Source organism: Dreissena polymorpha, chromosome 1 (assembly GCF_020536995.1).
Source record: "Dreissena polymorpha isolate Duluth1 chromosome 1, UMN_Dpol_1.0, whole genome shotgun sequence".
In the NCBI taxonomy this organism is placed as follows: domain Eukaryota; kingdom Metazoa; phylum Mollusca; class Bivalvia; order Myida; family Dreissenidae; genus Dreissena; species Dreissena polymorpha.
This window is the reverse complement of record NC_068355.1, coordinates 166,922,690-166,946,465: the sequence shown is the minus strand read 5'-3', so window position 1 is coordinate 166,946,465 and position 23,776 is coordinate 166,922,690. Positions and strand designations below refer to the sequence as shown.

The window sequence follows — 23,776 nt, the reverse complement described above, 5'->3', positions numbered from 1 at the left end:
AGGTAAATGGTTATAAAAACAGAAAAAATATCCTCTTTTGTAATTAATTATGTAATTTAAAGTTTACTGTCTTTTAGTAGACCTTTTTGGTACCAAGTGTTCACAAGTTATTCTAGAAATTGAAAAATAAATTGGACTGCAAAAACAAATTGAAATAAACATTTGACACCATCAAACTTACAATGAATTTTTGCTTAGATCATGCTCTCATGAAATGACAAATAAATCTTCCTGAATTATTACCTGATTTTACCTCGGAAATATAAAACAATGTGTATGAAACAAAATGTTGTCGTATTGCAACTTTCCGCTTGGCCTAGGACGGTACAAATGAGGAATTTTAATGCAAAATGATCAAATAAATAATTTGTAGCTGTATTCATTTACGCACATACTGTACTGTTATGTCTGATGAATAACAAATGATTTTGCAACCTTTACAAAACAATTATTGTTCAATTAGTTGTAATCATAAACGTATAGCATTTTACATTTGTTACATACTATGAACAAAATAACAGATTTTTCTAATGAATTATTAAAAAGGTTTAACTATTTAATCTTTAATAAGAAACATTAACATGTGCATAAAAACTGAGATTTAAATAAGTTATTTGATTTTTGCTATAAAGAAATGAAAAGGAAGACAAAAAATGTTAATGGTAAAATGACAAATTATGCATATTTAATCAATCAAAACATACACTGACACGCATTTACCGAATTATGAACACAAAACATTCCCATTCATTCAAAATCCAATCTAAGAAAAAATATTCGCAAATTTAGGTAAATTCAATTAAATAAATATAACACATGCAAGAGTAAAATAAATTTAGACAAACAAATATTTATTTTAAAAATTGCATGTTGTTAAGCCAATACTTATGTTATATATACAACTGTAAGCAATAAATAAATTATGTAATATGAATAATAAACAGAATAAACTCAGACACATTTTGATATAAATAAACAGGCACTACAAAGTACAAACTCAAAAGTTTATCTCAATAACAGTCATTTTGGTACAATTACAATCCATGATCTAAACAAACACAATCGCCAAACAATAACACACACGTATAAATAAAACCGAGGACATAGTCAAAAAGTTCATCTCCAAAATAAAACAATTCAATAACAACACAACAGGAAGATGGCCTGGAACAATGTGGTATTTACAATGGGCAGTTCCCCAGACAGCTGCAATGTACATACTGAAATAAGAGGAAAAAAACACGTTGAAAGTTTTAAAATTCCACACAGTAGTTAACCCTTTACCATTTAGAAACATATTTTGAAGCATTTGTTGTCATCTTGAAAGCTAACTTTAATTTTAGATCTTTCTTTCTAAATTCAAGCTTTCAAGGCTTAAATCTCTCCATCCCTGAGTTACTCGCGCTCTAGCGTTACTCGCAGGCTGTTCTGGTTTTATGCTCTTTGCACAAAGCCATTTTTACTTTGCTTCTGAGTGGGAAAGGGTTAAAAAAGAGTTAAAAACACAGGCTTTGGGATGTAAGTACGAACAAGTGCTATGCCTTATGCCTCCCATTCTGTAGGGGCATAAACATTCAGTAATACATATAATTTGAAACAGAATAATTGAACAAAATTGTGTTCTCATATTTATGATTACACATTTGTTTTGTTGAAATGATCTATACAACATAATCATATCATTTTGTAGAATATATTTAAAAAAATTATCATTGAAATCAATAATCAAATAGTTTCAAGATTAAATTCAATAGCATGAATAAACAGAGTTTCTGGCCATCGATATCATTTTTATTTATTTTAAAAATTAAATAAGATTTTCAAACATATTCAACTAATAATTGATTTCAAATATTTGTTCCCTGTTAATCAATCGCCAATGTGAACAGCCAAATACAATACAGCAAAACCTCACAAAGCATTTTACCCTTTCCCCCATAAGAAGAAAAGTCAAAATGGCGTTTGCAACCAGCATTAAACCAGAACAACCTGCTTGTAACTCGCAGTCTGTTCAGGTTTTATGCTGTTTGCTGCTCATCAGTATCTAAGGGTTGGAAAGCCTCTAAAACTTGAATGTAGTAAGATAGGTCCTTAATTAAATGTATCTTTCTTAAGGACCACATGCGTCAAAATACGTATGTAAGTGGTAAATGGTTATACCCAACAATACATGTCATTCTCCAATGTTTAGCTTGCAAAGTCCATATTTAGTATACATGGTCAAAATACTCTAAATGCTTCTACATATATCATGGACCTAAACCGGTCTTATAGATAAAGGACAAATTAATTGAAGTACAATCTGAAATAATAATATTTACAAAACATGAAAAAACACATAAAGAAAGCTCAAAAGAATGCCTTACCAAAAACTGAGTTGATAATCTCAAAGAAAAACAAAAATGAAAGACGCTTTTCTGCGGTAGTGTGACAACAATTCCCCAATCATCTTGGACTGGTTGCACGATATTTCCCGCTCCAAGGCCCGCCCCCAGGAGAACAACTAGGAGAGTACGGTGAGCTGTATACCAGTCTGAGGCGAGCACCAGCCACAGAGACCCCCACACCAGCCTTGCACGATCTCACCATCCTGGAATATCGGGAATTACAGAGTCCATTTGCATTGTCCTGAATTACAGAGTCAGTTAGCAGTGTCCTGAATTACAGAGTCAATTAGAAGTGTCCTGAATTACAGAGTCAATTAGCATTGTCCTGAATTACAGAGTCAGTTAGAAGTGTTCTGAATTACAGAGTCAGTTAGCAGTATCCTGAATTACAGAGTCAATTAGCATTGTCCTGAATTACAGAGTCAGTTAGAAGTGTCCTGAATTACAGAGTCAATTAGCATAGTCCTGAACTACAGAGTCGATTAACATTGTCCTGAACTACACAGTTAATTAGCTGTGTCCTCAATTACAGAGTCAATAAGAATTGTCCTGAATTACAGAGTCAATTAGCATTGTCCTGAATTACAGAGTAAATTAGCATTGTCCTGAATTACAGAGTCAATTAGTGTTGTCCTGAATTACAGAGTCAATTAGTGTTGTCCTGAATTACAGAGTCAATTAGCATTGTCCTGAATTACAGAGTCAAGTAGCATTGTCCTGAATAACAGAGTCCATTAGCATTGTCCTGAATTACAGAGTCAATGAGCATTGTCCTGAATTAGAGAATCAATTAGCATTGTCCTGAATTATAGAGCCAATTAGAGTTGTCCTGAATTACAGAGTCAATTAGAGTGGTCCTGAAGTACAGAATCAATTAGCATTGTCCTGAATTACAGAGTCAATTAGCATTTTCCTGAAATACAGAGTTAAACTTTGTGAAGTTCGGGAATTACAGTCTACATAGGTAGAATCTGCAATCAGGTATTAAAAGAGTTGGTATTAAGTAATTTAACTGTCTGAATGATGGAATTACATAGTCTGAATAAAGGAACTACAGTCTGAACAAGACTTTTGCCAAGCAATATATGTCCCCTACCGGCTCCACCATTGTCAAATTTAAAAAATAAAAATGTTGCCATAGCAACCAGAATTTTTGACGTAGGAAGAAAATGAAATGACGTTCATAATGTCCATATTGACATCTATCAATGTTTCAAGTTTCACGAAAAATATGAAGAACTTTTCTAGTTATCGCAGGATCCAGAAAAGTGTGACAGACTGACGGACACACAGAGCGCAAACCATAAGTCCCCTCCGGTGAAACGGGTAGGGGACAATAAAAGAGATGCATAGACTGAATTAAGGAATTACAGATTCTACAGTGGGGCGTTAAATGGTTTAAATTATGGAATTAAAGTGTCTGAATAGCACAGTCTGAAAAAGGAAATAACAGAGTCTGAACTAGGGGAATACAAAGTCTGAATAAAAGAATAAAAGATTCGATAAGCATTCTCCTGCTATACAGAGTGTGAAATTAGAGAATTACGAAGTTTGCAAAATAAAAGAGTCAACTAGAACTTGCCACAGTACTGAGGAATACCATTCGACACTCCATGAAGTATTATCTAGCAAATTATAATAAAGACACATTAGACCTTTGGACTTGAATTGTTTCAACCATGGGCACTTTTTAAACAAATTTTAGAGAACAACACTACAATGTTACATACAAATGTACAATGTTAAACCTTCAATCAGCTGTCAAACAAGTTTTTTTTTAAATATGAGAACACTTAAGTATGTTTTTCAACAATACATAAAGCAGTTTTTAAGCCTATCACCAGAGAGACCAGAGACTCTACGTACCTGAATTCGTTCAATGCGCTGAGAGGAGTTCTTGCCCTGTGTGACCCACGTGGTGTTGTGGGTAACAGCCAGCCCAGTTCCTGAGAGGTTGATGAGGAAGCGCCCCTGTGGACAGTCGCCACTGCTGTAACAGTCGCCCGCCGTGCCGAGTGGAATGTGTTTTCCATTGATGGATGTTGAGAAACTTTGGTCTGTCACTGGAATTGTACACTTTTTGTATTATTGGATAAGTTGATAATTATGATGAATAAGATGAATTGTTAATTCTTTATATGTTTTTGTAACAGAGTGGAATGTGTTTGCCGTTGATGGATGTTGAGAAACTTAGGTGTGACATTGAAATTGTATTTTTTTTTTTTTGCGAGAAGCTGATTTTGGTAAATCTTATATGTTTAATGCAACAGACTTTAATGCAACATGGAATTTTATTTTAAATCTCACTGGGATGAGTAAACTGTATTGAACCCCAAATGAGTTTCAATCTTTACCGGTTTTTAACCAAAAATATTTCCATAGCAGGTTTTGAACTCTATTTCTGCACAAAATTTTATTAGTTCATACTATTAAATACTATGTAAATCGAGGGTTTAAGTAAGATGCTTTTGTATCTGCTTAAAATATTAACGTCAGAGGGAACAGTTTGGGGCTAAATGCTTTAGTAACTATCGCCACAGTATGTTAAACATTATTTGTGTATGTGTTTTTTGCGGCAAGTCTTAATAGATGATAGATAAAGGAGAGGCCACGCACCTTGTAGCTGCAGAGTAAGTAGATCAATCTTCACTTTGGAGTAAGACGTCTTGCCCGCGTTCTGGTAGGGCCGGTCACGACACTCGGTGCAGGCCTCTGGCCGGGTCCCATTGTTAGGGCAGGTGCGACGTCGCTTTAATCTGTGTGTTTTGAAACAAAGTTTTTAAATATAACTATGTTTTCCTTCAAGTAAAGTTTTATTTATCTTTTTTACATTTTTTTTATTTAAGTGTAAAATGTAAATCAACGTAGATTTAACTACAGATTGCATATCAAACATGGTTGTTTTAAAATCATTTTTTTCCTTCAAAATTCGCGATATTTAAGAGGGCCAGAACAACAGATACACATGCTAGTAAACATTTTATATAAGTGAATAATCAAAATCAGATGTATGCAAATAACAAATGAAGTGACTGGAATCCAAATAAAATAAAATTGATAATTTGACTGATTTAAACGACACTTAATCATTTGTTTAGAGTATCACTCATTTAGATTATCGCTCATTTAGATAATTACACCTTTAGATGATAACTAGTTAAGATGATCACTAGTTAAGACAATCACTAATTTGGATGATAACTTGTTGTGATGATCACTCGTTTAGATGATCACTCGTTTAGATGATCACTCATTCAGATAATCACTGGTTAATATAATCATACACTTGAAGATCACAAGTTTAGATAACAAGTCATTAAGATGATAGCTGGTTTAGATGATTACTTGTTTACATAATCAGTCATTTATATGAGCACTTCTTTACCTGATCATTTGTTAAGAAGAACAAAGTCTGTATACCTGAATGGATAGATTTCTGAGAAGTTCTCCACGTCCCCTGCTGGTAAAGTCAGGAATTCTTCTGGAAACTTGTCCCGCATATTTTTACAGTATATCTGAAAAAAGTTGTCACCTTTTAAATGTTTTTCAAGGTAAAGAGACAAGTAGTTTTTGCATCTACAGTGATGAACAATATATATAGCCTGCAAGCCCCTGCAGCGGTAAGTTTTCAATAAGGCTTGCTCAGATTCTTGGTATCATATAGGCGAGTTTGTAGCATATTCTTGGTTTTAAATAATAATATAAATTATTGGGCTTATTACATGGCCCAACTGCAGATTTTGATGCCTGCATATAAATACTAAAGACTTTTTTTCTTTATATCCAAGTAATACCAATCATCAATCCACAGTAAAAGATTAAATCTATAACTGTTGGTTCATCTAAATGATTGCCATACCTATATTACTTCAATATACTTAACTTATTTATCACATTACAATGACATTTAGAGTCTAGGATTAAACAATATTATCTGACACATACACACAGATACATCAGTTTGACAACCCACCAATTATTTTGTTTGCAATTTTATTTTGATTATTTCCCTTCCACCACAATCTTTATAAAAGACCAGTTTCTTGAAGATGTGTCCAACAACCATTAACCACCGCAGTAATTGCTTTTTCAAACCTATGAAAGTCTATTAAAACCAGTTGAACCGATTTTCGTGTGGGTTTAAAATGGTCACCCATCTTACATGATTGCCACTTAAGCATGTTTACCCATTTTAGAAGATCGATTCTTCTACATGGTTGCCCATTTTTCATTATATATATATGGTAAATATCTGTACTCAAAACCAATGATTGACAATTGTGGACACATTTATTCTAACAATCACACTTGGTCAACAGATGTTGCTCTTGGAATGAACATACCTCTAAAAGTCGCCCACGCACAAATAGCTTATAACTGCCATCTTGACGTATTGAAGTCTCCTCTTTGAGTTGTTTACATGATCTTGCATAGCCTTGATTAAAAAACAATGTTTGAATTTAATTTGAATGTGTAAAGAAATTATAACACTATCCACCTATTCGGATGTACAAGATTGAATGAGATAATATTGAAACATTGAAATAATAACAAAAACATTGAACTCTATTGTAACTTAAAGTATCAAATGTCATCCCATATAAGCCTGGACTGAATGCATATGTGTAAAGTGTCACCCCATATAAGCATGTGCTGAATGCATGTGTGTAAAGTGTCATCCCATATAAGTGTGTTAAGTGTCATCCCATATAAGCCTGTGCTGAATGCATGTGTGTAAAGTGTCATCCCATATAAGCCTGGGCTGAATGCATGTGTGTAAAGTGTCATCCCATATAAGCCTGGACTGAATGCATGTGTGTAAAGTGTCCTCCCATATAAGCCTGGGCTGAATGAATGTGTGTAAAGTGTCATCCCATATAAGCCTGGACTGAATGCATGTGTGTAAAGTGTCATCCCATATAAGTGTGTTAAGTGTCATCCCATATAAGCCTGTGCTGAATGCATGTGTGTAAAGTGTCATCCCATATAAGCCTGGGCTGAATGCATGTGTGTAAAGTGTCATCCCATATAAGCCTGGACTGAATGCATGTGTGTAAAGTGTCATCCCATATAAGTCTGGACTGAATGCATGTGTGTAAAGTGTCATCCCATATAAGTCTGGACTGAATGCATGTGTGTAAAGTGTCATCCCATATAAGTGTGTTAAGTGTCATCCCATATAAGCCTGTGCTGAATGCATGTGTGTAAAGTGTCATCCCATATAAGCCTGGGCTGAATGCATGTGTGTAAAGTGTCATCCCATATAAGCCTGGGCTGAATGCATGTGTGTAAAGTGTCATCCCATATAAGCCTGGGCTGAATGCATGTGTGTAAAGTGTCATCCCATATAAGCCTGGACTGAATGCATGTGTGTAAAGTGTCATCCCATATAAGTGTGTTAAGTGTCATCCCATATAAGCCTGTGCTGAATGCATGTGTGTAAAGTGTCATCCCATATAAGCCTGGGCTGAATGCATGTGTGTAAAGTGTCATCCCATATAAGCCTGGACTGAATGCATGTGTGTAAAGTGTCATCCCATATAAGTGTGTTAAGTGTCATCCCATATAAGCCTGTGCTGAATGCATGTGTGTAAAGTGTCATCCCATATAAGCCTGGGCTGAATGCATGTGTGTAAAGTGTCATCCCATATAAGCCTGGACTGAATGCATATGTGTAAAGTGTCATCCCATATAAGCCTGGACTGAATGCATGTGTGTTAAGTGTCATCCCATATAAGCCTGGGCTGAATGCATGTGTGTAAAGTGTCATCCCGTATAAGTGTGTAAAGTGTCATCCCATATAAGCCTGGACTGAATGCATGTGTGTAAAGTGTCATCCCATATAAGCCTGGGCTGAATGCATGTGTGTAAAGTGTCATCCCATATAAGTGTGTTAAGTGTCATCCCATATAAGTCTGTGCTGAATGCATGTGTGTAAAGTGTCATCCCATATAAGCCTGGGCTGAATGCATGTGTGTAAAGTGTCATCCCATATAAGCCTGGACTGAATGCATGTGTGTAAAGTGTCATCCCATATAAGTGTGTTAAGTGTCATCCCATATAAGCCTGGACTGAATGCATGTGTGTAAAGTGTCATCACATATAAGCCTGTGCTGAATGCATGTGTGTAAAGTGTCATCCCATATAAGCCTGGGCTGAATGCATGTGTGTAAAGTGTCATCCCATATAAGCCTGTGCTGAATGCATATGTGTAAAGTGTCATCCCATATAAGCCTGTGCTGAATGCATATGTGTAAAGTGTCTTCCCATATAAGCCTGTGCTGAATGCATATGTGTAAAGTGTCATCCCATATAAGCCTGGACTGAATGCATGTGTGTAAAGTGTCATCCCATATAAGCCTGGACTGAATGCATGTGTGTAAAGTGTCATCCCATATAAGCCTGTACTGAATGCATCTGTGTAAAGTGTCATCACATATAATCCTGGACTGAATGCATATGTGTAAAGTGTCATCCCATATAAGCCTGGGCTGAATGCATGTGTCTAAAGTGTCATCCCATATAAGCCTGGACTGAATGCATGTGTGTAAAGTGTCATCCCATATAAGCCTGGACTGAATGCATATGTGTAAAGTGTCATCCCATATAAGCCTGGACTGAATGCATGTGTCTAACGTGTCATCCCATATAAGCCTGGACTGAATGCATATGTGTAAAGTGTCATCCCATATAAGCCTGGACTGAATGCATGTGTCTAAAGTGTCATCCCATATAAGCCTGGACTGAATGCATATGTGTAAAGTGTCATCCCATATAAGCCTGGACTGAATGCATATGTGTAAAGTGTCATCTCATATAAGCCTGGACTGAATGCATATGTGTAAAGTGTCATCCCATATAAGCCTGGACTGAATGCATGTGTCTAAAGTGTCATCCCATATAAGCCTGGACTGAATGTATGTGTCTAAAGTGTCATCCCATATAAGCATGGACTGAATGCATATGTGTAAAGTGTCATCCCATATAAGCATGGACTGAATGCATATGTGTAAAGTGTCATCCCATATAAGCCTGTGCTGAATGCATGTGTGTAAAGTGTCATCCCATATAAGCCTGGGCTGAATGCATATGTGTAAAGTGTCATCCCATATAAGCCTGTGCTGAATGCATATGTGTAAAGTGTAATCCCTATAAGCCTGGGCTGAATGCATATGTGTAAAGTGTCATCCCATATAAGCCTAGACTGAATGCATGTGTGTAAAGTGTCATCCCATATAAGCCTGAACTGAATGCATGTGTGTAAAGTGTCATCCCATATAAGTGTGTTAAGTGTCATCCCATATAAGCCTGGGCTGAATGCATGTGTGTAAAGTGTCATCCCATATAAGCCTGGACTGAATGCATATGTGTAAAGTGTCATCACATATAAGCCTGGGCTGAATGCATGTGTGTCAAGTGCGATTCCATATAAGCCTGGACTGAATGAATGTGTGTAAAGTGTCATCCCATTTAAGCCTGGACTGAATGCATGTGTGTAAAGTGTCACCCCATATAAGCCTGGACTGAATGCATATGTGTAAAGTGTCATCCCATATAAGCCTGTGCTGAATGCATGTGTGTAAAGTGTCATCCCATATAAGCCTGGGCTGAATGCATACTTGTAAAGTGTCATCCCATATAAGCCTGGGCTGAATGCATGTGTGTAAAGTGTCATCCCATATAAGCCTGGGCTGAATGCATGTGTGTAAAGTGTCATCCCATATAAGCCTGGACTGAATGCATATGTGTAAAGTGTCATCCCATATAAGCCTGGACTGAATGCATATGTGTAAAGTGTCATCCCATATAAGCCTGGGCTGAATGCATGTGTGTAAAGTGTCATCCCATATAAGCCTGGGCTGAATGCATGTGTGTAAAGTGTCATCCCATATAAGCCTGTGCAGTACGCATAGGTTAATCAAGGATGTCACTTTCCACCTAAATTGGATTTTTGTTCAGAAGAGTGTTCTTCTAAAAAACGAAACATTCCACGAAAGAGGATAGAGTTGTCCCTTATTAGCCTGTGCAGATTGCACAGGCTTATCTTGGATGACACTTTATGCAGATGCATAAGGCCCAGTTTTCCTGGAACATCGCTAATGTAACAAGTTAGGCACTTACATGGTCCATTATAACAGGGTCTACGGCCATCAGGTCGATGGGCCTTGGAACATAATTTTTTTGTTTTCTTTTTTCCCGTGGGGTCAACACACTGTACCAGACGTCTCTCCACGCCATGGCCACATCGTGTAGAGCACTGATAAACATAGCCAGACAAAGGAAGTTGACAACATTAACAAACACAACAATGGAAGAACAAACAATAGTCTTGTTTCTACACAATATGTCAATAGATGAACTGATGAGAACATGCAAATACTCAGTGACTCAAAGTGATATTCTAAACCTCAATCTTGGTCACAAGTGAATATGAGATAAATTATGTCTAAATGAGGGAATGGGTTCTACATCATAGGAATGATTTTGATTTATTAAATGCTTGACACTCAGTTTCATGGTTGCCATGTTTAAAAAGAATAAACTAGCATACAGCTGAACAAAGTCTGAAGTCAGGATTTTAGATTAAGACATTTCTGTCATATTTACCTAATGTTGTATTCACTCCAAACAATATCATTTAAATATTGAATGTAAAAAAATGGAAAATAGTACCCCTACATCAGAAGCTTATCCCCAAAATTATATTTCAGCCATCATGAACCTTCATTTCAATATACATATTACTATCGACTTATGTAATATAATCAAATTTTCCTATTTCTAACTATTTTTGACAGTCCCAACAAGGGGTTTCATATTATTGCAGCGTTTTTCTGTAATGTTATTAATATCCTCACCTCTCCCCATGGGGCGACGACCCACTTGTAACGGGCCTGACATGGTCCGTGGTTGCAGATCTGTGACTCGGGGGGCCTGTCAGAGATCTTGCACCCGTACGGGACCTCCCCTGGAAGAATCCATCCTTCTTTTGTCACCGCCTGACACACTGCCCGACGAGATTGGCTGCCTTCTCCGCAGGATGCAGAACACTGAGAGACAGGGAGGAAATATATATCAGGTGCATTCTGGGAAAACTGTGCATAACGCATGTACGTAAAGTGTTGTCCTTTGTTAGCCTTGACAGGCCAATCTGAGACAAAACTTTCCACCATAACTGGTTTAAGCTAAGAAGAGATTTTCTTTAAACCAAAAATAACATAAAAGCAGAAAGTGTCCTCCATTATAAGCATTGCGGACTGCCAAGGCAAATTTGGATGACATTTTACGCAAATGCATTTAGTCCAGTTATTCAAGCACACGGCTCTTATAATTAAGTGCCTTTTAAGTGTCAGAGAAAGTTGAAATTGCAATTAATTGCTGAAAAATTGGTCATTATTCGAAAAACGACATATGTTTTCTGCTGTGTAAACATAACACATTAATTATAATTGCCATTTGCTACTGAAAAGTTGTGTGTTAGTTTAAACCTATTTATTTTAGCTTCATTGCATCCAAAGCCTTAGGCTTATTGGACACTTCAGTAAATTGACTGGGTACAACCAGTGATTGGTGTCAAACAAGAGTATAGGAACCATCTAAGAGTGGGGATTACACCTGGGACCTCCAGATTGCTAGACCGACACCATATGAAATAACACATTAATGGGTAGTTACTTTACACTTACTTCCGACCACGGGCTAGTGTTCCACATGAATGGGCAAGGAAACTCGCTACATCGTCTTCGGTCTTTTGGACGTTTTTCTACATCACACAGGCTACTATTGACTGGTTCATTTTCTATGTTAGTGCAAATGACCTCTCTTGTCTTCATTCCGAAACCACAGTCTTTTGTACACTAGAGTGGAAAGTAATCATATATCATTTCATCATGTGGTAGACAATGAAGCTGGCCAATTTTGATGATGATGATTTAAATTGATGACTACACTTACAAAAACATGAAATACTGATAATCAGAACAGAGATCAGATAATGCAGAAGAAAAATGTGTTTTTATTGATAGCCTTAACAATCTTAATATATATAGTTTTAACAAATGGCCCATCCATAAGGAAAACTGAAGATAACAAGATAATGATGATAATGATGATAATAATGATGATGATGATGATTATGATAATGATAGTGATGACAAAATTGATTATGATGATGGTGATGATGATGGCGGTGGTGGTGATAATGATGATAATGATGACAATAATGGCAGCAATGGTGGTGGTGATGATGAGAAAGAGAAAACAAAGGAAGAGGATGATAAAAATGATTATAATGATAATGATGATGATGATGATCAAATCTAAACCTTACATTAGACCATTCCATGGCCTTCCACATGTAGTCCGAGCAGGGTCGCTGGTTGCACTTCTTCTCTGCCTTAGGTCGCTTGGCGTTGAGACACAGGTCATGAGGTACAATGTCACGGCTTCCCACACGACACACAACCTGCCTGTGCTGGGTACCTGTACCACAGGAAGTGGAACACTGAAACAACAACAACAGGAAGTGGAAAACTGAAAAACAACAACAGGAAGTGGAACACTGAAACCACAACAACAGGAAGTGGAACACTGAAAATACAGCAACATGAAGTGAAACACTTAAAATACAACAGCAGGATAAGAAACATTTAAAATACAACAATCAGAAATGGAACACATAAAAATTGCATGAACATTTTTTATAGGAAAAATACTTTGTCAACAAAATAATAACTAATATATTTCTAGAAGTTGTGACCTTGACCAGAACCACAACATGTACACTCCCAAGCAAGATTTGAGTTTGACATATCAATATATGAAGATCAATTCAAATAGTATAATGCAAAGTATTGAGTGGACACTGTTTTCTTCCTTTTATTATAGTTACATTGACTGCAAACATCTCATATAGAATCTCGTGATAAGGTCATGGAATTATTCAATCTTGCATAAATTGACCTTTCCCCATTTGGTATAGGCCCAGGATGGACATGGTGTCTTTGTACATCGTTTAGTGTTCCTAGGTTTTTGATCATCACACTCAGACGATGGATGCGGGATCCCAGATTCAGACACGCAGATGACCTCACGTTGCGATGAACCGGTGCCACAGGTTACAGAGCACTAAAAACAAAAATATATTTATGTTATTTCTCTTTGTATAATTATCAACATTTTAGTAAAACACATAAAATAAGGTTTAGGCCTGAAGCTGATTTAGGTGCTTTATACATGTAGTCCATTTCACTCTCAATACTCAACATAATAATATTGTCCTTGTTATAAGACATGGCTTTATGTAATGTTTTTTTGTTTTTTTAAAGAGATAGTTAGAAAAAATACATCTAAAGGGAGATTTTATTTTCCCGTTCCAATTTAAGATAAAAATGTTTTGACAAGCCAGCATCATATTGATGTGATACAAATGTAGTAACATCCCCTTAGTTAACAGAACAAATATAATTAATCAAAACAAAAACAAGAGGGCCTGAAAGGCCCAAAGTCGCTCACCTGAGATAAAAAGAAATGACCTGTTCTTTTCAGCCCAAGATATCAATGGAACAAATGTTCTAACCAAGTATCATGAAGAATGAACAACAAATGGCCCCTTGGCGCCATGATTTTTTAACAGACCTGAACCATTTTTTAACTCTTCCAAGATATGTCCAAATTTCATGAAGATTGGGAAAAAATGTGTCTTCTAGACTGTTCACATGTTGTCACTATAAACACATAAAGAAAACTGCCCCACTCCCTGGCGGCCATGTTTTTTCACTGATCATGACCATTTTCAAACTCGTCCGAGACATCCTCATAACTATTGTTTTGACAAAATTTCATGATGATTAGGCAAAACATGTGACTTCTAGAGTGTTCACAAGCTTTTTTACTATATAAATATAAGAAAAAAGACCCCCCCTGGCGGCCATGTTTTTTTACCAATCCAAACCATTATCGAACTCAACTGTCCTATCCAGGTGTGGTAGTGCCGTCTCCTTGGCTTACGCAAATGAACCGGTCACAGGACGCTTACAAGTTATGTAACTTTGTGAGCACTTATGTAATGCGGAAATATTTATTTGACGAACTCTTATTTCCGGTCAGGATGACTATACTGACTGGTTGTAATTCAATTAACTAAAGGCGTTCAGTCAGGGACGCCTAAATACACTCAAAGAATTTATTTATAAGTGAAAAACTGCTTTAACAAAAATAACTATTTTTATTCCAATATTCCAAGAACTCAGAAAATGAAGAACAATGACAGAAAATTAAGAACAGGTACAAGACAAGTCTAAAGAATCTAAGTATCATTACAAAAATGAACAACATACAGCAAATACCTTAATGAATATAGGGATAATACACGTTTTCGAGGGCATGATCATCTGCGGGCGCTCGAAAAATCCGTTCGGAACGGATTTTGAGAGCGCCCGCAGATGATCATGTCCGAGAAAATGTGTTTTTTCGCTATTATTGCATTAACAAATCACACATACCAAACTAAATTGAAATAACATTTATCTCTTGTTCATTCGACATCGACAAAATAATTCTTTCAATACAGTTCAAGGTTGTGTTTTACATATGCCTCACTCGGTCATCATCCTAAATAAAAGGCTTTACCTTCGGATAGGCAGTTTTCGATTTAAAATGTGTTCAAACAGTGGATTAATGCAAAGTTGAAATGCAGCCGCGCAAAGTAAGAAATGAGAAATTATTTTAGAATTTACAACAGGAACGTTAAAGGTACATAAACAGTTTCATTTACAGCATAGTCTTTGAAAGTGTTGAGTAAATAACCTTAACTTCATTTACGTTGCCAATAAAATTAAGCTGCTGTCAAGAGAGTGCAGATGGTATAATTTGAAAAGTGGATTGAAATAGTCATTGCCATTATCCCTGCATGCATGAGGAAACTGGTGCTTATTCAGTTCCCCATTTATGCCACAGGTGGAAGTAATGTACCCAGGATAGTATTTTTATTGATTTATTTAAATATTTTTAGGTTCAAATTAATATATAAAATCATGTTTAATGAGAAAAAAATTGACAAAGAGCCATGAAAAAAAACACCCTCTGATATTGAAATCATAATTCTTTGTCAATTTTTTTCTCATTAAGCATGATTTTATGTATTGATTTGAATATATTGGGTTCCTTAAAAAAATACTATCCAGGGTACGTTACTTCCACCTGTAATTTATGCTTGGAAAGTCGTCAAAGGCTGGAGAAGGGAAGTAACTGCGTGTGGATCAGATTATGGATGTGAAAAACACATAACAGGGCTTGAACCGCGCGTGAATCGCCTTGTTAATACACGATTTCTCCCGTTAAAGCCCTGCTTTTGCCAATTATCTGCACCCTGCCAGAGGGCATTATAGATGGAGTTTATGCAATAATGTAAAAAGAAGTTCAAAATCTGTAAAAAAAAAAAAAATGATATAAATATAAGTTACTGTTAGTCTAGAAAGTGCTTCAAAAATCTATTTTACAAAATAGGTCTAATTTAATCTAAAGAACAATATTTAAAAGATTAGGAAACTTCAATGAATCAAATGTAAAAATAAGAAAAATTTACTACAGTTATTGAAATAGAATAGAGTCTTTCTAATTTAGAAAATGCCAAATAAAAATAATCTAAATAATAAGAATAATTTAGAAAATAATGCCAAAATGTCTTGATGCTGGTGTTAAAAATAATTTAGAGTTTAATTATTTCAAAATTCCAACCTTTTTCAAGAGCTGTTAACTTTTCAAGAAAGCATCAAGGTGTTTAAATCAGCCCAAACAGCTTATTTTATACAGTTCAGAAGAGATCAATGGCAGAGTAGTCAATTTTCCCTCAGAACAGTGCATTTATTAATGAACAATATCTTCCTAAATTCCAGAGCAGAACTAAAAATAGATTACTGAACCAGGTTAAACAAGGGAGATAAATACTACATAAATACTGCAAAATCATGTACATGTTGTCTTTATTTCAGTTATCTCTTAGTTGAAAGGCTTATCATGAGTGTTAATAACTATGTTAATGTTAATGAATCTTCTGACCAAGTTTTATGAGGATCAGACAATAAATGTGGCCTCTAGAGTGTTAACAAGAAATTGCTATAGCCATATATAGCCATATAAGGAAAAATGCCCCGCCGCTTGGCAGCCATGTTTTTCAAGCAAGCGTAACCATTTTCGAACTCATCTAAGATATCATTGAAATCAAATCTTCTGACCAAATTTCATGAAGATTGGACAATAAATGTGGCCTCTAAAGAGTGAACAAGGAAAATGTTGACGTCGCCCAATGAACAACGCACGACGGACAACGGATGACGGACAAAAGGCGATCACAAAAGCTCACCATGAGCACGTTGTGTTTAGGTGAGCTAAAAACAAAGAAGGGCTTTTAAAGAGTAACAAAGTTAACAAAAAATACAATGTAGCAACATCTCCTTAGATTACATTGATAAGCAGAACAAATATAATAAATCAAAACAAAAAAACAAAGAAGGGCTTTTAAAGAATAACAATCAAAGTTAACAAAAAAACAAGTCCAACAATGAGAATTTTTGCTTCATGGGGTTTTCTGGTACAGTTTATCATTGTATCATACCATTTCAATCAGCATTCAAATAATGGAAGCTGGCAAGTTTCCACAACATCATGTGTTTGTGGTTGTAAGATTAATTACAATTGATGGAAAACAACACTTACACATCATGGTAACAACATTTGTTAAAGCCCCATCACATGCATTTTCACTAAGAACATTATGTAGACAAGATTTAATTGCACAATTAACCAACTTAGTTAAATTATAAGCAAAAACTCCCTGTTGAGTGTCTGAGAAAATCAGCTTACTTTTGCAATCTGCTAATCTCACAACAACAATTATTTTCAAATGTCTGGCAAGTATTAAGAGTTCAAATATATGTGAAGAGAATCAGCCATAAAAACAACAAGCATTCTGAAAGAGGAAACTCTGAATGACGTCATAACAACAAAACTAAGTTGAAGACATGCGTAATAGCACAACTGTTTTAACAATAAATTCGCTAAGTGGGTTACAAGGAACAATTAAATGCAATAAATACTAGTCCCAGAACTAAGTTAACACACTTGATGCAGGTCCGTAGCTAAAATGTTTTGAGATAATCATGTGAGTCTAACAATCTGAATCTATAGTATTAACAATCTGCATCTTCAAAAATCTGAATCTATAGTCTAAACAATCAAAATCTATAGTCTTGAAAATCTGAGTATTTAAACTTTACATTCTGAATCTTTTGTTAAAATAATCTGAATATGTTTTCTTAGCAAGCAAAAATAATAGTTTTAATGATTCTTTTACGTTAGTCTTAATTATTTGAACATATAGTCTTAACAATCTGAATATAGAGTTTTAACAATCTGAATATAGAGTTTTAACAATCTGAATAAAGAGTTTTAACAATCTGAATATAGAGTTTTAACAATCTGAATAAAGAGTTTTAACAATCTGAATATAGAGTTTTAACAATCTGAATATAGAGTTTTAACAATCTGAATATAGAGTTTTAACAATCTGAATAAAGAGTTTTAACAATCTGAAAATAGAGTTTTAACAATCTGAAAATAGAGTCTTAACAATCTGAATATAGAGTTTTAACAATCTGAAAATAGAGTTTTAACAATCTGAATATAGAGTTTTAACAACCTGAATAAAGAGTTTTAACAATCTGAATATAGAGTTTTAACAATCTGAATATAGAGTTTTAACAATCTGAAAATAGAGTCTTAACAATCTGAATCTTTAGTCTTAAAATGCTGACTCTGTAGTTGTAACTATTTGAATATATATAAAAACTGTCAACTAACGCACACAATATGAATTCACACACCATCGAGTCTGATACAAGTTCTCACAACACCAAACTTAACATTGTCCTTTTATTATTAGGGCAAATTGGCAGATTAGAAAATTTACAAAATCAAACATAATTATATTTGTACAAAAGTCAACAAGAAAAGTACATAGCTTTTTTCTGAACAAACAATTCAAAGATTGACAAAGAATTATGTGGCTTAAGAACTTAAAGCTCAATTGGGCGCATTCTTCCAAAAAATAACTTATTTAAATATGTTTCATAAGCTTAAGTCTAGCATTAACAGCTACGCCAGTGATGTGTGCTTTTCTAACAATAAACAGGTATACGGGCTGCTCATATTTCATAAAAACAAGAAGTGGCTGACATAATGCCATAATGCCTTCATGATGTAATACAAAGCAATAACTTTTATGGACAGATTAAAACAATTCACCGTAAATTATTAAATGCGCCAAAACTGTTGAGACATGAGCAGGCGAGATCATCATATTTTGGCATGGAAACAGCAATTATTATTAATGCAATATAACATAACAATGCATTTATAAAAATGTACAGCATTCCAGGCCAATAGATTAATCTTTGATGTAGCATTGTGGTAAACCGCAGCCAATATCTTTTTTGTTTTATTATTCTGTTTTTTATTTATCATTTTCAAGTATAATGAAATAACATTTCAAGGTTAAAGGCATATTGCTATGGTATGCTAATTGCTTAATACAATACAAAGTTGCAAACAATTAATCAGTTACTGATTTTTCTTATGGTTTGTGTGTTTTTACAGTCATCTAACAACAGCCAGAATCATAATACAAATAAATCAAATAAAAGCTAGATTGAGAATACACATTATCAAACAAGAAATATTTTTCATAAAGATATACGGCGTTGATTGTGGTTGGAGTTTATGAAAGGTAAAGAGTTCAATAAATGAGATCAAGGATAGCGAATGTCTTTTTCTGTACAGTTCTTAGCTGCATCTCCTGCAGTACGGGTTGTTACGCGGAGTTTTTGCGGCTTATTTTACATTATTACATATTGCTGGTCATAAACCTATAGATAAAAAACAGAAAACGAAAACAATAATGGAAGTGAAATTAAAACATATGAGTCAACCGGCCACACGCGAAGTATCCATACATATTTTAAATATTTATACGCGCATTCTTTGAACAAACCTGTTTTAGTGGTTTGTCGGGCATTGCTATTTGATTCGAGTATTAACAGTATCGAGAATCATCGCGCTCATGCTTAATACATACGTCAATATGGTGGAATAATTCTTGTTAAAATTAATTAAAAAAAATATTTATTATGGTATTGTTGAAAACACATTAAGAATCTATTATTGACATACCATAATTATATCGCTGGATATCTTCATTAAACATCTATCTGGTCTAAAGAAAATTCCTAGTTCACGCTATAGCGTCTTTATTATATAACGCAGTGATGACCTGTATATAAACTCTGACATTCACACACACTAACCACGAACTGACGAAGGTGTAGAATCTTCGCACAAATTGTATTGATGTGAAGAGTTCAATGCAAAACTGTTCAATCTATCATGCCTTTTCATAAGAGATAAAATTGTTTCACGCTGAACATGCAGTAAAACAGTGTTAGAAAGACGCAGCCATGTTTCCAATGTTCTGGTGGTATTCTCAAATCAGCCAATGGACTAAATGAAGTGTATTCATTCGTGGGTAGCTGCGGGCATTTTTATGAATGTAACCTAAAGGTCACCTAAGGTCAAAAGTGACGTTAAACAGCTACGCCGAAAAAGCTGGAACGAGATAACATATCTAAACAAGACTATTGCCAAGCAATATAAGTCCCCTACCGGCTCCACCATTGTAAGAAATTTCACAATTGTCAGATTTTTTTAAATTTGTTGCCATAGCATACAGAATTTTTGACGTAGGAACAAAATGAAATGATGTGCATAATGTCCATATTGCCATCTATTCATGTTTCAAGTTTCATGAAAAAAATATGAAGAACTTTTAAAGTTATCGCAGGATCCAGAAAACCACCATTTTCAGCAGTATTTCTAGTCTATTTGTTGCCATAGCAACCAGAATTCTTTACGTAGGAACAAAATGAAATGACGTGCATAATCTCCATATTGCCATCTATCCATGTTTAAAGTTTCATGAAAAAATATGAAGAACTTTTAAAGTTATCGCAAGATCCAGTAAAGTGTGACGGACAGACAGACAGACTGCAGACAGACTGCAGACAGACGGAGCGCAAACCATAAGTCCCCTATGGTGAAACCGGTAGGGGACAATAACAACACTGTAACAAGTTTACACATCAAAATAACTTGTAGAATAAGATTACATTTTATACTAATAACAGCTAGTATAAGCTGACACATCCAAATAAAAACTAGAATAAGATTACAAATTAGCCAAATAACAACTAGAACACAAAAAGCACTATATCTCAATAACAACTAGAATAAGCTATCATATCCAAATAACAACTATAATCAACTTACACATGATCCAAATAACAACTATAATCAACCTACACATTATCCAAATAACAACGAGAATCAACTTACACATGATCCAAATAACAACGAGAATCAACCTACACATTATCCAAATAACAACTAGAATCAACCTACACATTATCCAAATAACAACTAGAATCAACCTACACATTATCCAAATAACAAGGAGAATCAACCTACACATTATCCAAATAACAACTATAATCAACTTACACATGATCCAAATAACAACTAGAATCAACCTACACATTATCCAAATAACAACTAGAATCAACTTATACATTATCCAATTAACAACTAGAATCAACCTACACATTATCCAAATAACAACTAGAATCAACCTACACATTATCCAAATAACAACTAGAATCAACCTACACATTATCCAAATAACAACTAGAATCAACCTACACATTATCCAAATAACAACTAGAATCAACCTACACATTATCCAAATAACAACTATAATCAACTTATACATTATCCAATTAACAACTAGAATCAGCTAGTAACACAGTATCCAAATAACAACTACAGTCCACTAAATAAAAATCCCAATAACGAATAAGACTAACTTTCAGATTAATAAATAAAGAGCTTGACTCAGCTTACAAAATAGATGCAGCTTTCATATTGATCAATATAAAGCTAAAATATCACACTAATAAATTAACAAATTATGGAATTAATAGCACAAAAATCAAGTCACTAATTTAACACAAAATCATCAAAATGCATCATAAACACAAGCTTGGACCAGTGTAAAATGATATTTGTATTTATAAAATATAAATCTTTATAGGGGAATTGGGTAGAGAAATGTGACAACCAGCCTTAAAACTTAGAGACAACAGATTTTCTGTCCTGGTTGCCAGCCTTTAAGGCTGCCTCAATTAACAGACAGGTACTGGGAAGCTGTCCAAGCCATATTACCAGTGTACTTCAACATGAGATGCTGATAGTGAACATTCCCAGACTGATAATAGAATGTATATTGTTTGAAAATAATAATAGTTCAAATATGTAGGATTTTCTCACAATTCAGAGGCTTATTGAATGTGTTATAAGGTGCTCATGACACCTGCAGGCAATTATTGATTAAGGAAGGTTCAAGGTTGATTTTCATTTAAAATGAAAAAAACTTCATTGTTTCTTTCTGCATAAATAATTTTCAGTCTGATGTTTGTGTTGCTGTTTTTTAACCAATGTTTTATTAACTTCAATTTTTTTCTGTGAAAATATGATTAAGTGAGTGGAAAATAAAATAAAATATTATATTTTTAGTTAAAACAGTAATTGTTTCTATAGGTGTAAATAATTTTTAGTCTGATTCTTTTTTACAGTTTTTTTAAACCAATATTTAATTAACATCATAAAATTAATTTTGTTTGAAAATGTAGTCAAGCATGTGGAATTGTTCATTTTTTTTCTAAAGTATTCTATAGACGACTGTCAAGTTGTCCTGTTCAGACAAATACAGGAAACGTGACATTTGACACTTGTAATAAGGAGCATCTAAAAGGGTCATGCTAAAAAGTTGGAAAATAATTATCTGTTAAAGGGGCCTTTTCACAGATTTTGGCATGTTTTGAAGTTTGTCGTTAAATGCTTTATATTGATAAATGTAAACATTGGATCTAAAAAGCTCCAGTAAAAAATCAAGAATAAGATAAAAACAAGAGGGCCAAGATGGCCCTAGTTCGCTCACCTGAGAGAAGTCGGTTCATTCAATCTTTACCAAATGTCAAACTTGACCTAGATATTGTCCAGACAAACATCCTGGTCAAGTTTCATCATTATTTCATCTGCGAGTCATGATCAATGTACCTATGAAGTTTCATGATCCTAGGCGTAAGCATTCTTGAGTTATCATCCGAAAACCATTTTTCTAAGTTGAGTCACCGTGACCTTGACAGCCATTGTGTGAATACGTTTTTTGGCACTGTGACCATGACCTTTGACCTAGTGACCTGTAATCAATAGGGGTAATCTGCGTGTCATGATCAATATACCTATGAAGTTTCATGAACCTAGGCATAAGCGTTCTTGAGTTATCATCCAGAAACCATTTTACTATTTCAGGTCACCGTGACCTTCACCTTTGACCTAGTGACCTGAAAATCAATAGGGGTTATCTGCCAGTCATGATCATTGTACCTATGAAGTTTCATGATCCTAGGCATAAGCATTCTTGAGTTATCATCCAGAAACCATTTTACTATTTCAGGTCACTGTGACCTTGATCTTTGGCCTAGTGACCTGAAAATCAATAGGGGTCATCTTCGTGTCATGATCAATGTACCTATGAAGTTTTATGATCCCAGGCATAAGCATTCTTCTGGAAACCATTTTACTATTTCGGGTGACCATGACCTTGACCTTTGACCTAGTGACCTGAAAATCAATAGGGGTCATCTGCGAGTCATAATCAATGTACCTATGAAGTTTCATGATCCTAGGCCTAAGCGTTCTTGAGTTATCATGCGGAAACCATTTTACTATTTCAGGTCATCGTGACCTTAACCTTTGACCTAGTGACATGAAAATCAATAGGGTTCATCTTTGAGTTATGATCAATGTCCCTATGAAGTTTTATGATCCTAGGCCTCAGCTTTCTTGAGTTATCATCCGGAAACCATTTTACTATTTCTGGTCATCGTGACCTTGACCTTTGACCTAGTGACATGAAAATCAATAGGGGTTATCCGCAAGTCATGATCAATGAATGTATGAAGTTTCATGATCCTAGGCATAAGCGTTCTTGAGTTATCATCCGGAAACCATTTTACTGCTTTAGGTCACCGTGACCTTGACCTTTGACCTAGTGACCTGAAAATCAATAGGGGTCATCTGCGAGTCATGATCAATGAATCTATGAAGTTTCATGATCCTAGGCATAAATGTTCTTGAGTTATCATCCGGAAACAATTTTACTATTTCGGGTCATCGTGACCTTGACCTTTGACCTAGTGACCTCAAAATCAATAGGGGTC

General features: G+C 34.9%; 1 protein-coding gene across 1 annotated transcript in view; it reads right to left on the bottom strand.

The window, feature by feature from the left end:
* Window positions 1-681: 681 nt before the first annotated feature.
* Window positions 682-23,776, bottom strand: part of LOC127859478 (A disintegrin and metalloproteinase with thrombospondin motifs 9-like) — a 205,145-nt gene continuing 182,050 nt past the window's right edge. The window contains exons 29-39 of the mRNA XM_052396923.1: window positions 13,350-13,514; window positions 12,718-12,891; window positions 12,074-12,244; window positions 11,246-11,437; window positions 10,509-10,644; window positions 6,731-6,822; window positions 5,808-5,902; window positions 5,004-5,143; window positions 4,254-4,450; window positions 2,367-2,590; window positions 682-1,220 (exon numbers count right to left, since the gene is read on the bottom strand). Of these exons, the coding sequence (XP_052252883.1) occupies window positions 2,504-2,590; window positions 4,254-4,450; window positions 5,004-5,143; window positions 5,808-5,902; window positions 6,731-6,822; window positions 10,509-10,644; window positions 11,246-11,437; window positions 12,074-12,244; window positions 12,718-12,891; window positions 13,350-13,514 (1,449 nt within the window). The 3' untranslated portion in view covers window positions 682-1,220; window positions 2,367-2,503. The remainder of the gene's footprint in view (window positions 1,221-2,366; window positions 2,591-4,253; window positions 4,451-5,003; window positions 5,144-5,807; window positions 5,903-6,730; window positions 6,823-10,508; window positions 10,645-11,245; window positions 11,438-12,073; window positions 12,245-12,717; window positions 12,892-13,349; window positions 13,515-23,776) is intronic.